Raw genomic sequence first — 15,813 nt, forward strand, 5'->3', positions numbered from 1 at the left:
CATCTTTCAAAATAAGCGACTGTTAAAAATTAAGTTTAGGGGAAAATATTATATTCAGTCTTCATTTGTCTAAATATTTGTCACTAGAATTATGTTTTCAGTATATAAAATTACTCAGTATATATATATATATATATATATATATATATATATATATATATATATATATATATATATATATATATGCACTAACAGCAACTAAGTAAGGAAGCACTGGTGCAAACAGTCGATTAATTTTAATTTGATTTTAAAAGCGCGATCATTTAAAATAAAAATCAGCCTTCTGCTGCAACGAAATTTGTTGGAGCACCTTACCACATGAATGTTTCATATGAAATGTCTCGGTCTATCTTTATACATTTATGGTAACAACGTCTTATAAGGTAAAACAGAACTTTCAGACACTAAATAACACAAAAACAAACAGGAGTATAATGCAGTACTGCTCGCGGACAATTCTTCCTACAGTTTTCCCATTAAGCAGAATACCTGCTGAGTCATTAAAAAAATAAATCTTACTGTTTTAATCTATTAGTAGCATTAAAATATGGGGGGAGGGGGGGGATATAAATTAACCTCTTCCGCTAAATATTGAGGGGACAAATCAAAATATTGCGGAGAGGATTGCCTACTTTCGCTCTGAAGTGATAATAAGAACAATAATAACAGAAACAAAAAGCTAGTATAGCTCTTGGATTGTGATTTATGGGCTCAGACTTTTTCAAACATAAAAATATATACATACATAACTGCACATGGAATAGATATAACACGAATCCACAGAAGTCACAAGTGCTGCTGTTCATTGCATCAACAACCATCTCGTGCCTTTCTGCCGCAAATCACTTGAGGTAATAACACGAAGGAGTCTAGGATTCTTGAATTGTAACAGAAGAGTTCTTTGTTGAAAATGGTCCTATCCTGTAAATTCTGATACATTTTTCTTATCTCTTAAAATCTATGGTCACACATCAGTCCTCCTCATCGACCGCCTCCTCTTCTTCTCGACTCACTGCTGTGGGGGCGCCGCTCTTCGTCACAATGTTCTCCTTTTTCCACTTCATCCTCCGATTTTGGAACCAGATCTTGATCTGTCTCTCTGTGAGGCCGAGAGCGTGCGCGACCTCTATCCGCCGTTTACGCGTTAGGTACCGGTTGAAGTGGAACTCCTTCTCCAGCTCGAGGGTTTGATGCCGCGTGTACGTCTGTTGGCCTCTTCGTCTGTCAGAGACTGGACAGAAGAAAACACATTCTCTTTCAAAACAAAATCTTCCTCGAAAGATTAGGAAATATGATGTAGGTTAAAAAACGCTTGTTGACTCGTCGGTTAGTTTTCGACTCCACTTTCTGGCAAACCCGAAAAACTTTTAAATGATGGGGAAACGCGTAGTTTCAGCTTCTGCCTGTCTGAGATATACTTCTATCCTTTTCACCTACAAAAATAATGAAAGAATTTAGAGAAACGGGCATAATCAGTCTGACTGTGATTACTGATGTGTAATTTTTAACTAATTAATACAGTCAGTGTAAACGGACACGTGCACATGGCAATGTTGGTAGAGAACTGTTAATTCGATTTAAAACTAAAGAAAAAAGCCTCTTCTTGTGAAAAATGCATGAATCCGTGAAACTGCATTGACCTCCTGTGTTTATGAGGTCACACATCGCCTGAAGGTTAAAAAAAAATAGGTCACATTTTTAAATCTCAAAGGTCATTTGCCGGCCACAAAAACGTCCAAGCGCATTTCCTCTGCACATCGCAGTAAAAGAAAGCTTCTTGTACTGCACCCATGACATTTAGAGATCAGTGGAAATCTATTGTGTACTGGACGATTTTCAATTGGGATCACAGTGCACGACATTTTTAGGTGTAACCCAGTGAAAATCTAGGTATAGCAACCGAGAAGGTATTTTACATGGTTCCTGTAAAATATTTACACATGATGGACGGATCACAATCTGTATCAACATCATTGTCTATAAAGACATCATTAATGGGGCAAATATATATTTATCATTAGGAATGATGACTGAGTATTTTTATGTACTGAAAATATAATTTTTGTGAAAAACCTTTAGACAAATCTAGTCCCCTTATTGTAATGTGTTCTGTACAGCTTCAAAACAAACTATTCAATTCAATTCAATTTTATTTATATAGCGCCAAATCACAACAGTCGCCTCAAGGCGCTTTATATTGACAGTAAAACTATCTCTTCCAAAATGATCATACAAAAAATAAATAAAAGTTGTATTGACTAAACGTTTTCTTCTACTATGTGAATTGTAGGTGAACCCAATAAAGTTGCAGCTGTAGCTTGAATACCATTCAAGACAATGAAATACTTTTAGTGAATATATATAGATAAAATCTATTAAAGGTTAGTTTTTTTTTAATCAGAATGTCTGGTCTTCTGATGAATGTGTTCTTATTCTGCCTAAATGACATTGACTGTATGACATGGAAGCACAGCTCATGAATCTTTGTCTGTTGTACTTGTCACTATACAAGAATCATATATCACAGATGTGCAATCATAAAATCTATATCAAAACCAAAATTTAAGAAATTACAATAAAGGATTTGCAGTGCCTGTCTGTGATTTGCCATCATTCCTTTCTGTGTGTATAAATTTCACCAAAAAGCAAAAATTAAATACATACTTACGAAAGGTAGGTGTGTGTGTGTGTGTGTGTGTGTGTGTGTGTGTGTGTGTGTGTGTGTGTGTGTGTGTGTGTGTGTGTGTGTGTGTGTGTGATTTCATTTCCTAATTATATATAATTAGGAAATAAAATCTTTTGGGTAAAAATCAGTCTATGAGCTTGTAAAAGAATCTTGACTCCATCCATTTCCTTCCGCTTATTCGATTTCCAGGTCTCACAGGGCAAGAAGACAGATATAGCTTGGAAATACTGCTAATCTGTGACAAGGTAACACAGACAAATAACATATAACAATTCATGATCACACACACCTGTGGTCGATTTAAAATGGCATAATGCCATGCACTGTTTTAGTATGACAGAGTATCTGAAGAGAAAGACACAGAGAGCACGCATCACGGCGAATGTCCCTAGAGGAGATTCAAGCGCAGGGACATCTTGTTGTGAGACAACACTGCACCACTGTGAATGTCAACTCACTCAGCCAAAAGCCCTCAATTTCTTTTCTTTCTTTTTTTTTGGTTTGTTGTTCTTTCTTTCTTTCTCTTCTCTCTCTCTCACACACACAGACACCAACCTTGTCACATTCAAATGCTAAAAGAGAATATGATGTTCTGATGTTTATTTCCTGTCCACGGTTATTTGTTTTTCCACCTTTTTAGATGTAATTATTAAATACACATTTCAGGGAATGTATTTATGAATGTAATCAATACATTTAATTAAAAAAATACTTCCAGTTACTTCCATCCTTGCAGCTGCTATTTGTGTTTGAGGACATTGTAATAACTGGCTGGTTCATGCGTTTATCTGTTTATTCTTATTCATGTCAGTGGATATCTCACTGTTTTCTCCTGTTTCACGTATACACGTTATATGGTATTTTTTCCCCTTAACTCACAGTCCATAACAATAATTAATAATGATTGAAGGAGATTAATTACAAACATAAACTCATATTTGTTTACATATATGCCTACATACACATTGCTCTCATTGTCCTTAAAGAGAAAGTCGATAACCTGCACTTAAAGGCTCACCAAGAATATTGTCGAGTATCTCAGTGTGTGCAGTCTCCTCTGGGTTTGTGCCACAGATCAGTATGTGTAACTGTCAGCACCTAGACATGTTTTGCTAGTTTGTGTGTGTGTGTGTGTGTGTGTGTGTGTGTGTGTGTGTGTGTGTGTGTGTGTGTGTGTGTGTGTGTGTGTGTGTGTGTGTGTGTGTGAGAGAGTGAGAGTGAAATTCATTTTCGCTGGTAATATTTTCTGCTCAGCAGTGATTTTCTTGAGCCAGATTTGGAATTCTCTGGCAGTCAGTGACAACAAGGGGATTTGCTGTTGCTTACTCTCTCTCTGGTGCAAACACACACACGGGAAACCAAAACGAAGTAATTGAAAAGAAGTCTGTTGGTGTGCTTGTGCGCACATACACATTCGAAGAGAGAGGCCAGCAGTCTCCTTAATCAACACTATCAACGGGAACATCCGGGTCTTCTCTGTCCAGTCATCTTCGGATGCCTGGATCTAAATCAACATCTATAAATTGATTGGCTGATTCGACCTCAGAACACTCGGTCTCTCAATACACATTGAATAAAAATAGAGAAGACTAGGAATAACAACAATACAGATTTTGCAGTGCCTCTGCAGTGCCTGCCTGTGATTTCCCACCATTTCTTTTTTTAAAAGATTTTTAATTAGTCTTGGTAAAATATTCTAATTATATTTGTAGGCCACAATATGTGGGCTAGTATTTTATTTGTCCATTACTAAGTTTTTATAATTCTATATGACACACGTTGTTTTCACTTTTCTGCCTGAAAACGTGAAACTCCAAAATAATTTCTTCATTCTTTACAGTTTAATGTTTATACATTATGGAGCTCTTGAAATAAAAGACACTTCAAATTTTTTGTTATGCTGTCAGTGAGATAAGCACCCACACGGGGGCTGTGGGACAGGAGGACTGTATGGTGACAATAAATAATAGTGAAACCTGGGTCCCCTACACACGAAACTTGTCTTTGCTTTTTTCTTATCGTAAAAACATAAAGTAAAGCACAGAGTAAGTGTACATTAATTATTTAACAAATACTTGGTTATAAGATTTCCTTTTATGACAGCTTTGACCATACATCTTTATAATAGTGCCACTTAAAAGCGCAGGAAGAACCTTCAGGTTCTCACCTGCGAGGCAAGGCAAGCTTTAACATTTTTCACTTCTCTCCTATATGATTCCACGTGACTGTTTACTGTGTGGGGCAAAGATATCTTCAGCGCTTTTACGGAGGTTTTACGCAACAGTATTCCTAACCTACATCCCATATTGTATCACATGTTCAATTTTACCAGTTATAAAAACAAAACATGGTATCTTTGTTGTAGTTCGAGACTCAGTATCCATTTTGCATACAGCTCGATGTCGGCATGCCAGATCAGTTCGTGGGAAAGAGCAAGCCTTCAAAAATCTGCTAGTTTATAGTGTTTATAGTGGTTAGCTTATTGTGTGACAGTACAATAGCACAATGGGCTTTCAGCGGACTGGTTTGTGCAGACAGTGAAACATAAGGATGAGGTGAGCTGAGCCAAACACTGACTGTGATGATTCCACTCCTGACGGCCAGGTGAAAACTATTTTTCTTCATTTTCAAACAGTCAGAATAAAGCTCCACCCTGCCCCCCTTTTAAACACAATATCACCTCATGAATATTCATAAAGTCTTAAATTCTGGTTTTATGGCATTATGGCAGAGCCATAAAAGAACTGCAGAGTGGGTAGGGGTGCTGTAAAATAGTTGCAAAAAGACCCTGACAGGCATAGTTCATCAACCCACAGTGGCCGCTGCGCAACCGGGCCAACAGTTTAAAGACCGTTTAACGAACAAGGACACACACACACACTCAGTTCTCTTTCTTAGTTCACCTCCCTGTGTTCCCAGCTGACAAGAGGGGAGGGCGCCTCATCACCTCTCATAACTTTCTATCCCCATCTCTCCTCACCTGAGCTTTTCATCCAGGGGTAAATACGCAGTCTCTCGTGGTTTAGCCTTCTTTGATCGGGGCTGCTCTGCCTCCTGGAGGTCGGCTCAGGAAGCTTCGGAGCCAGCGAGCATAACTGAGTCCGATTGAGTGGGAACAGCTCTGCGGGGCATCTCAACGGCCGAACTCCCAGTGAGTTATAACCTCCTGCTGAGCATATTTCTGTAGCCTCAACACCCCTAATGCCCCCGTTTAGTCCCGAAAGAGAAGACCCAAATGATAAAGGAGAAGAGGAAGAGGGAGGAGAAGAAGAAGAGGGAGGAAACTGGACTCTGCTGCTGCCTCTCTCACTGGATGCATAATGGTGGCGATATCCTCTGGACACGAAGGCGCACGAAGAAGACACGGCGGGAAAAGGAGAAGAAGACGGACAGTGAGAAGTTGAAGTGTCCGCTGAAAGCAGTCCACAGCTCATTGTGGATTGTTGGTATTTGGTAAACAGCGCGTTGGCGTAGTCCAACGAACTCATAATTTGGCTCCGGTGATTTGTGGGCCTGGGTGGTTGAATGTCGATCTTTTTAGGAGCGACAGTGAATTATTGGTGGGGTATTACTGTCTATAGTTTTACACACACACACACACACACACACACACACACACACACACACACACACACACACACACACACACACACACACCCCACCCTGTATTTCTCATCCCCCACCTCCCATTGCCTCCAAGAACACGTGACGGAGCGTCCATGTGATGTCAAGATGTCCAATGGCGGACGGGGTTTCCCTCCGGATGCAAAATCATAAAGGGATCACAGGGAGTGACTCCTACAACATGTAGAACATTATACAAAAAAGTCGGGGCAACTCAGAATCTTCGCCAATCACCTAGAAACCAAGAAGACTGAAATCTGACAAATATTCAACTCAAAGTTAAATCATTAACTGCCATACTTGAAATGGGCTTCAAACAAACAGCAGAGGACACTATTAGAAGAAGAACAATTGGAACGTATGCGAAGCAGCCGAGCAGACTTCAACAGAAAACGGAATTCTCTTGTTCTCAGTGTCTTGTCCCGGCTCATGGTTTGAGGGGACCACACATGCAGAGAGCAGAACAGACGAGCTGTTGTGTGCCTGCAGTGGGCCGCTGCTGTCTGGTCAGTACAGGCAGAGTGATAGACGAGGATGTAATGCAAACAACAGATAACGTTTAATGGAAGCAGTCCAAAGGTGTCACTTTGAAAATAATTCTGTGAGCCAACGGTGAAAGATGAAATCTCTCCACTAATATAAAAAAAAAAAATACGTTTTAATATTGCTCATACCATATCACGCTCCAACTATAAAGCAGGCAAACAAAAGTTAACGAGTAATGGATATGGTTTCAAGAACAAGCATACCGAGTCTTGATCAAATTCACCGAAGAACACAAAGCGCACCTCTCTATGCCGTTTCATAAATCACCTTTACTCTTGAATTCAGCTTTAATGAATCCTGCGCCCTCGTAGATTCAGAGAAACTCACCTAGCGTGCAGGTGCTCTGCTACGTCCTTAGATGTTCAATTTCCACGCAGCATTCAATTCAATCAGGATTAAATCTGCGCGTTGAGTCTAAATAAGAGTTATGAACTGGAAGAACGAGGGAGAGTTTGAGGATTGAGAAAAAAAGATTTGTTTTTGGTGACTAGTCAGACATAATCGGATGTAGTACGCTTCAACCTCTGAAAAAAGGTGGCATCTGTCTCGGTTTTAACTGTTCATGTAGCAGGACAAGATCGCAAAGCATGGCTATGACGTTTGCATGCAGTTGTTTAACATCAGGAACCCCCCGCCGAGATTAGATATTTTAATAGTATGCTTTGATCATACTTAAAGTGCTTATTAAATCAGAAATATATCAGTCATGATTACTTAGCTCACCAATCAGATATGATAAAAAAAAACTCCTTGGAAATGTTGTCCAGTGTGCCCCAAAACATTTATATTTTGACAACTACAACTGCCATATCCCTCATTTACAGTGTGTCTCTATCTCCTGCTGGTAAAATATTATTGGACATAAAATATCTGAATTTCAGAAGCGGGACCACATCATTATCCCAGTTCTACAAGCCGTTCGTTCTCGTTTTGGTGCCCCACTCTCCCCCCCCCCCCCTTTTTTTTTTTTCAATTCTTTCACGTCTTCACTTCTCATTAGTATGAGTATCTGCCAGGCCCGGGAGCCGCCACGGGTCCCCTCCAAGGCCTTCTCCAAACCGCAGCTTAATTCATGTTTGAGCCATTCGCCTTTATCTACTTAAACGCTGTCAAACCTAAACTGAGGACATAAGCCCAGCTAGTGAAATAAACAAGTGCAGTCTGTAAATATGTACTCTGAAATTATATTTTCAAGTACAGGCTTCTTAACTGTGGTTCATTACTTTAAAACTAAAAATGACAAACAGAATGAAATATTTCGAACATTTAGGTATACATTAGTGCATGTGCTTTTATTGTGGAAACTGCACATGTGGTCCACTTTGCCTCAATATGTCAAAGCCTGTTAGATTTGTGCAATTATTCGAAGCCTATTTGTCGTCCTATTAAAGCTTTACTCTGAATCTGTCTTCCAGCCAACGCCTGAAAACCCGACCAGCCAAATATTCAGTGATTTGATAGCATTCAAACCCAGACTTCACGGATACGCTACAGTTTAGGTGAATGCGGACAAGCGCATGCTCCCTGAATTTGAGCTTCCCATATGGAAACAATCGGATCTGAAGTATCACCGTGATGATGATGGAAGACGGTGTAATGATAACTTTAGAGGTCTCTAATAATGTAAATGCAGGTGGAGTGGCACGCCATAAATAAAGTAATGTTTGGAAGGATGAGGATTGTGCGCGAGTGTGTCACCGTGAGGGTATAAGAGGGTGGATGTCTGTTGTTTTAAGAAGAGATTTCCGAGTCAAGGCTAAATGTTTGGCCTCGTGAACTGAGCGGTCTGGCAAGTCTGCGTGGTGATAGAGTGAAGAGGGATAAAAAGGAAAAGGATGGAAGGATGCGGGAAAGGATGGAGAGTGCCACACAAAAGATGAAAGGCGGGGATTATACGATTATACGAAGACATAAAAGGAACCCTCAGCTTCGACTTTTTATCACATTTTCCCATTTTTATTCTTATAAATGTTCTTGCTTTTGAATCTGCACTGCGCGCATGCGTTTAACCCCCCTCCCCAAAGAGAAAACAACATAAGACAAACACCACCAATCAAAAAACAAAATAAAACAAGAAAACAAACAAATAAACAAAGGGAAAAAACGACAGTTAGAGGGTGTAAAAAAGAGACCCGACCTACTAAAACGGCATAAATAGGCAGTTTCATGTTGTTGGAAATTTCATTAATTGCTACGTCATCACCATCATCATCAATCATTGCCATAACAACAACATAGAAGTGAAAAGTACAGTAAAAAGTGCACCATTATCATCGTCGTCATCATCATCATCATCATCATCATCATCATCATCATTTTAACTTAAAAACTATACAGCTGCCAAAGATAAAATTGTTAATGATTAACTTCTAACAATATAGAAATGTTTCCACGATAATTGTTCCACAAAGAAAGAAAGCTATCTTTTTTTTCTTCTTTTTAAGTTTATTTTAAACACTAGTGTAGACTATGTTTTCTTGCTTCATTGTCACGTTTTTTTCCTCTCAAGTCCATCTAGTTAGCCAGTCACCATTTTTAGAAACTCACGTTCCCTTCCAACGATTGAATCGTGGAGACAGCAGGGGAGTCCAGTGGCCTCAGTTAAGAAAAAACAGCCCACCCCTCACCCCATCCTGCCTAACATTTACACCCACCCTGTCCCCATCTACCCCATTTTCTTTCTCCCCTACATTTGCTTGTGGCTTTTCTCGCAGCAATCGTCGTTCACAGAAGCCTGTGACCCCGCTGTGCCTGCCACCGAGCCTCCTCCACCACCTCCTTCTCCACTTCCTCCTCCTGCACCACCGCCACCTCCGCCGCTGACGCCATCCCGCAGCTCCTTCTCCCTCCTCTCCCTCTCCACTGCCTCCTGTTCGCTCTTGCTACTGGGGAACTTGTCCTTGTTGTTCTCCTTCTTCCACTTCATCCTCCGATTCTGGAACCAGATCTTCACCTGCCTCTCCGTCAGCGCCAGCGCGTGCGACACCTCGATACGGCGTTTCCGGGTCAGGTAGGGGTTGAACAGGAACTCCTTCTCCAGCTCCAGGGTCTGGTAGCGACTGTAGGTTTGGCGGCCCCGCCTCCTGCCAGCAGCTACTGGGGGAAGGTGGGAGAGTGAAGAGAGAAAATTGTTAGACACAAAACTTCATTCTTCCATGTCTAATAATCAACTTGACACCACGCACACACGCACTCAAATGCACTTGCGTGGGAAACCTTCAGCACTTTCAGGTTTTCGTGAAAATTTACCTTCGCCTTCGTGATATTTTGAGTGTTTCTTTTTCTTATGGATTTGGTAATGCTCTCATTATTTCTGACGTATTACTGTACCTTTACCAATATCAACTGACTGCGAATATTGTAGTGAGTGCACCGTGGTGTTAGCAAAGTCTCCTCGGTCATTTTGAAACCCCTCTGATTTTAATACACAAAAGAGTGGTGGATGTGGATGAAATTTAACTTAAGCAAACAAAAAACGTTTGATGACTTTGCCTGAAAATAAGTTTCCAAAGTGTTGCTAAATTCTCCCATCTAAATCAGTGCTTTTTGTCTACTTGCTATGGCTCCTTTTGTGTTGACCTTTAACTTATAATGTTTACATGTCTATATTTCATATTGCTCTTATAACAATTTCAACACTATACACAAATTGCCACCTTGTACGTCTAAACCTCACCTTGTTGGAGGCGTCTACTGGCATGTACACTCCCAGGTCATCGCTTTTCCTCCAACAAGTTCTTTGTTCTGCTAATGATGGGGAATTAGCTTTCGTGCCAATTACAGTAGGCTCGTTTACAGACAGAAATGAACACGACTCACAAAGCGAGACATCGTCCAGTGTTATACAATTTGCAGTCTGGATCAAATACGCATGTGCCAAAGGAAAAAAAAAAACAGTTTAATGCAGGCGCTGTGAAATTATGTGACAGCCGTACGTGAAGTTACAAGAGCACAGTAAAAATGGACGCACGCGCTCTTTGAACACGAGTCTAAAAACTGAAACTCTATACCGCTCAGCCGGTTTTACTGCAGTAATTAAGACGTCTCTTATGTAGACAAATCAACTGAAGACTTCCCCTTGTGCATATAAATATTTAGTACTATAAATGCATCGTAAATGCTTTTCAAACGTGAAAAATACTCAGCGTATTTGAGAGGAGCCTAAAGGTCTTTTCTAAGGACTTTAAAAGATGCCCACAATGAAATTTTGGAATAAGAAGGAACTATTTCTCAAAACATTTGCTAAATGCAGGTCCGCATTGTGCTGTAGTCTATTGATATGGTTTGGTTGTTTTCTGGCATTCGTATCATTTTATATAAACCCTTGGAAGGTACATTTTTCAACAAACTGGGCGATGTTTTAAATTGAAATAATGTCTAAAGGTTAAGCTAAAATGCATCCAACATGACATCTTGGGGCTGTTAATAAACTCCAAGTTGTTTCAGCGTAAAGTGGACGATTAAAACGACACATTTAACCATGACAGCCTGGCAGCAGTATCTCCACGGTTTATACAAAGAGGACATTTGTGTAAGTGATTATATTTCCATAAACATGTTTGTCTTTCGCCTTTATTATTATGTCATAAAAAGGGAGCGCCGTGCCATGGACAAAATATGCCAGTGGCCATAAAAGCTTTGAAGTAAAAAAGGCTGCGTCCAAAGTATTGCTCTGAAGGGAAACTCAGCTTTTACAAGTTTTGTATTGATTGTCGCTAATCGTGCTCGAAGACCATCGATCTGGGAACACGTTGAACCGTATTGGACTAATAAGAATGTTTTATGAGAAAATTCATATTTGATGTTTTTGTTTTTTGGGGACGGGGGGTCGTCAAGCCTCTAATGGACTTCTAGTGGACTCTGGGTCTACAGCCCCCATTTCACATGCAGACAACTATCTCTCCGCAACGCTAAAATGTAAGGGTTTAAGTAAAGTTTGAGGGCATAGTCTCATATAGTCGACCACTCTGATATAGGGTGACACTAGGGGTGACACTAGGGGTGACTAGGTAAATGTTGAAATTTCCTGCACTACACTGTATCAAGAACACATCTTACCGAAACAGTTGTACAGGTTGCGGTCTAATTTTTAAAAAGAGCACAAAGTTTACATGTCCACAATATGGGAACAAGCCGCGGGAAAAGATTAGACATGGAAATGCAAAAAGTTGTAAGCGGTGTAGAGGTCCTCTGTGTGTGTTGTCAGAGGAGTGTGACAGTAGCCGTGCTATACAGTTTCTTATGACGCAACACCACGAGGAACTGAACCTTCAATCCTCGCCGTTTACGTACAGCCTGTGTTCGAAGAATATATGTGTCTATATGAGAAAGATAAGTAGAATAATAGTTCTACTTATCTTTCTCATATAAATGTTAGCTTGTGTTTTTTCCATTAAGAATATATGCTACCTTTGTGGTATGCTGTATTGTTGAAAATGTTGTTATAAGCTTACAGTAATGAAACAAATTTAGTTGTTTTCCTTTACAAAGCCACTGGAACAAATACTAAATAAATGTACGGGAGATGACATTTGAGGAAGGAGACAGCAGATGCCAGTGAAAGCTGGGCCAACGGGAGCTAATACCATTACACATAGACATTTATTAGCTGGCCTAATCACATTTCTGTTCTCTTTGTGTCATGTTTAAGGTCGTACAGAGAAATCATTTATCAAGACTTCCAACCACAGGGGTGAAGTCGTAAAACTGGCTCATGTTCGCAAGTTTACAGTCAAACTCTGATATTACACCCCACCTTTGGAATATATATATATATATATATATATATATATATATATATATATATATATATATATATATATATATATATATATATATATATATATATATATATATATATATATATATATATATATATATATATATATTCCAAAGGAGGGGTGTAATATATATATAAAATGAAATGGAAGGGGAAGAAGAGTAAAAAGACTAAAACCTTAGTCCGCTCGGTCTCTGGTGCGTCTCCATTTTATCATTATTTTATTTTGTTTCTGTTTTTGTAAAGAGACTTTACACACACAGTTATGATAAGCAGGGAGTCGAGCAAGTACATCGTTTTAAGATGTAAAATACCAGAATTTACACTAACGCTGAGGCGGAAATGTTGTAGGAAACGCTTTGCTAAATCGTGCGTAAATGTGAATTGCCCGCTATTATTATTGCTAGGTTCTTTAGCAGCTGGGTAAAAAGCTGCATCCTGTAAGGATGGAGAGAAGGTAGCTTCAGATTAATACACATCTGAGTTGTTGTTTTATTTATTTATTTTTAATTTTATGATCATTAGCTTGAAGTCACAAAAGTTCAGCACAGGTCATAACAGCGTCTGCAGCCCTACTTTGAAAATACAGCCGAGAACATAAGCCATAAAATAAGCGCGCGCGCACACACACATACTCACACACAGAGCAGGAGAGAGAGATATGGACTCAGACAAAACAGGCTACTATACATGCCAGTCCATTCACTCTCTCCCTTCAAAGCACAAAAAACAAAAATGCCAACTTGCACAAGTCTTTAGGTATGACTGTGGTGCTGCTTTACGTTATAAATTAGAACCCGGCTCTGCTTTAAAACAGTTCTTTCAAAGAAAGTCACATTTATGCATCTTACGTGATTTATAATGTGAAGGAGTTGAACCGATCCGGCCTCATCTATATATCAATGGCTTTTTGCACCACAAAACACAAAAGCGAATTAAATATGAATCCGAGGGACTTCTGCTGGGGGATAATTTTGTTACGCGAGGTCTGTGAATTTAGAAACCACAGACGCTGTGCAATGGCAAAAAAATGCTCTCTCTGTTCTCACATGCATTCTCTGAGCTCTGTAGACAACTGACCACCGTGTAGCCAAATAATCCCACCACAGGCAAGTCGTAAACCGAAAAAAACAAAGCCCAGTAAAAGTTTAACCGGGGTCAGAGCTGCATGTCCAAAATGTGTCGGTGAGGCTGGAAACAACTACCTTCAACATCTCGGTATCTTCTTCCTGTCTGTTGAAACTAAGATTTTCTGCGTTTAGTTCTAACTGGAGGCACTGAGGTTCAGTTCCCCCTCGTCAACCACCATTTCTCCCCGTTTCTTGTCTATTTTCCATCACCCCCCCTTCTTATCCCGGGGCTTTTCCTCTCTCTGTTTGGGACGGTGCAATTAAACCCTAAAGTCATTCACACATGTTTTGCTGCTACCAATAAAACCATAAACGTGCTATTGTTTCCCCACTTTGAACGCAGGAACCTCTAATTGTTCTCCCTAAATTGCTGCTTTCAAAACAACTTCTCCAACTTTCTCCCACTATTTCCTGCTCCCTGTATGATTATATTTTCTGCCTTCGGTTCCTGGAGGACAAGCAGCTTTGCTCTTACTGCAGACTGCTTTGTAGGAGTGAAGTTCTATGGTTTGGAGGGAAAAAAGAAGAGAAAAAATTTACTAGACTCGCCATTTCCTCACCTTGCGGCCTCATCCAAGGGAAGAGTTGCGTCGGCGAGGGACTCTGCTCGGTGCCCTCCGCGTCCTCGCTCCCGAGTCCGGGCGCGCCTCCCAGCTTACAGTCGCTGTACTGAACCAGATCCGCGTCCTGGGTGCCGAAAAGTGTCTGCCGCTGCAAGGCGTCGTATCCGTAGAAGTTCCCTGGTTCACCGTGGCATGTGACCGCGCACGGGCTCTGCTGGTATGGGTTGCTGGGCAGCGTCGAGGCGCTGTGGTGGTAGAAGTCCTGGATTTGCGGAGCGTGCTGGAAGGTGGCGCCGGAGCTCGGGCCGTACACCACGGTGGGCCGGCTGCCAGCCAGGTCCTGCGCGAACCCGCACTCGTAGTAGTTCGGACGTAACGAGTCCCCGCTTTTATATTTGGAGAAGAGCGAGTTGACGAAATATGAACTCATCTTTTGTGTTGTTTTCTGTTTTAATTTGTGTTCGGCTCGGCAGAGTCAGAGTGAGGGTGAAGGAAGAGACCAGTGGCTTTCAACTGTTTTCTTTTTTTTCCTGCTGCTTCTGTGGTACGGTTTGAGGCAGACACACACACACACACAGATAGTGAGCAGGGAGAGTGAGGCAAGTCCGCCGCCGGTGTAAGTGACCGTTGTTGTAGTATTTTCCACCTCACGGCGGCAACAGACGAGTCGGTTGCGGTGTGAGTAACGGTGACGGCAGCCGGAAATGTGAGAACCACAACCAGCACCACAACAACAATAATATAACAATAATCACAGTGACTCCATAGAATTTCCAGCCCAGAGGAAGAAAAATAAGAGGAAGGAGAAGAAGAGGATAAGGAAGGGCTCGTGCGCATCACAATTCCGGTGTTTGCGCTGTAAGCCCTGTCGCGCTCTCAAACGGCTTTTCCGTGATTTACTCCCCTGCAAATGAGTTGTTTCATATTTTTCTCCTTCTCCCTCTCTCTCTCTCCCTTGCTCGCTCTCTCTCGCTCACACCCCCCCCCCCCCCCTCTCTCTCTCTCTCTCTCCGGCTGTGTCTCACGCGCCCTCTCTTTCTCTCGCCTCCTGGGCCAGGGTGTGTGTATGTGTGTGTGTTTCAAGGATAATTTGCATCTGTTATCAGCTCTTCATCCCATTGGGTTTCGAGGCATACCGACAAGTGTGCACCAGCCCGCGCGCAAACCACACACAAACACATGCGGAGTCTTTTTTTTTTCAATTTCCCCCGTTCTTTTTGCGCACGCACGCGCTTATAAACTGATAGATGATAGTTTCCGTCTGACGGAGCCTCTGTGCGCCTGTGATTATAAAAATGTAATGAGAGAAGGAAAAAAGATGGGAGAAGAAACGGGGGAAGGAGAAGAACAGGATGAAGAAGGTGAAGAATATAAAGCAAGAAAAGAGGACACACACACACGGGCGCGCGCACACACCGCTCCTCTATCCAACCAAAATAAAAAGCGATGCCTTAAGTTTTGCACAGGTTAGTGTTGGCTGCACCG

The 15,813-nt window shown here is 41.1% G+C and overlaps 2 protein-coding genes across 2 annotated transcripts; both read right to left on the reverse strand.

Moving 5' to 3' along the window:
• Nucleotides 1–236: 236 nt before the first annotated feature.
• LOC146575534 (homeobox protein Hox-B7a-like) lies at nt 237–6,212 on the reverse strand. The gene is made up of 2 exons (XM_085270270.1): nt 5,667–6,212; nt 237–1,231 (listed from the first exon to the last, which is right to left on the reverse strand). Exons 1-2 carry the CDS (start codon nt 6,172–6,174, stop codon nt 972–974), a joined length of 768 nt encoding a protein of 255 aa, XP_085126396.1. The 5' UTR covers nt 6,175–6,212; the 3' UTR covers nt 237–971.
• A 3,330-nt stretch (nt 6,213–9,542) lies between these two features.
• hoxb8a (homeobox B8a) lies at nt 9,543–15,228 on the reverse strand. The gene is made up of 2 exons (XM_085270268.1): nt 14,326–15,228; nt 9,543–9,952 (listed from the first exon to the last, which is right to left on the reverse strand). Exons 1-2 carry the CDS (start codon nt 14,756–14,758, stop codon nt 9,543–9,545), a joined length of 843 nt encoding a protein of 280 aa, XP_085126394.1. The 5' UTR covers nt 14,759–15,228.
• Nucleotides 15,229–15,813: the final 585 nt, after the last annotated feature.

Source organism: Mchenga conophoros, linkage group LG4 (genome assembly GCF_057382185.1).
Source record: "Mchenga conophoros isolate Kocher_MC1m ecotype Shallow Benthic linkage group LG4, M_conophoros_male_GT1.1, whole genome shotgun sequence".
Classification (NCBI taxonomy): Eukaryota; Metazoa; Chordata; class Actinopteri; order Cichliformes; family Cichlidae; genus Mchenga; species Mchenga conophoros.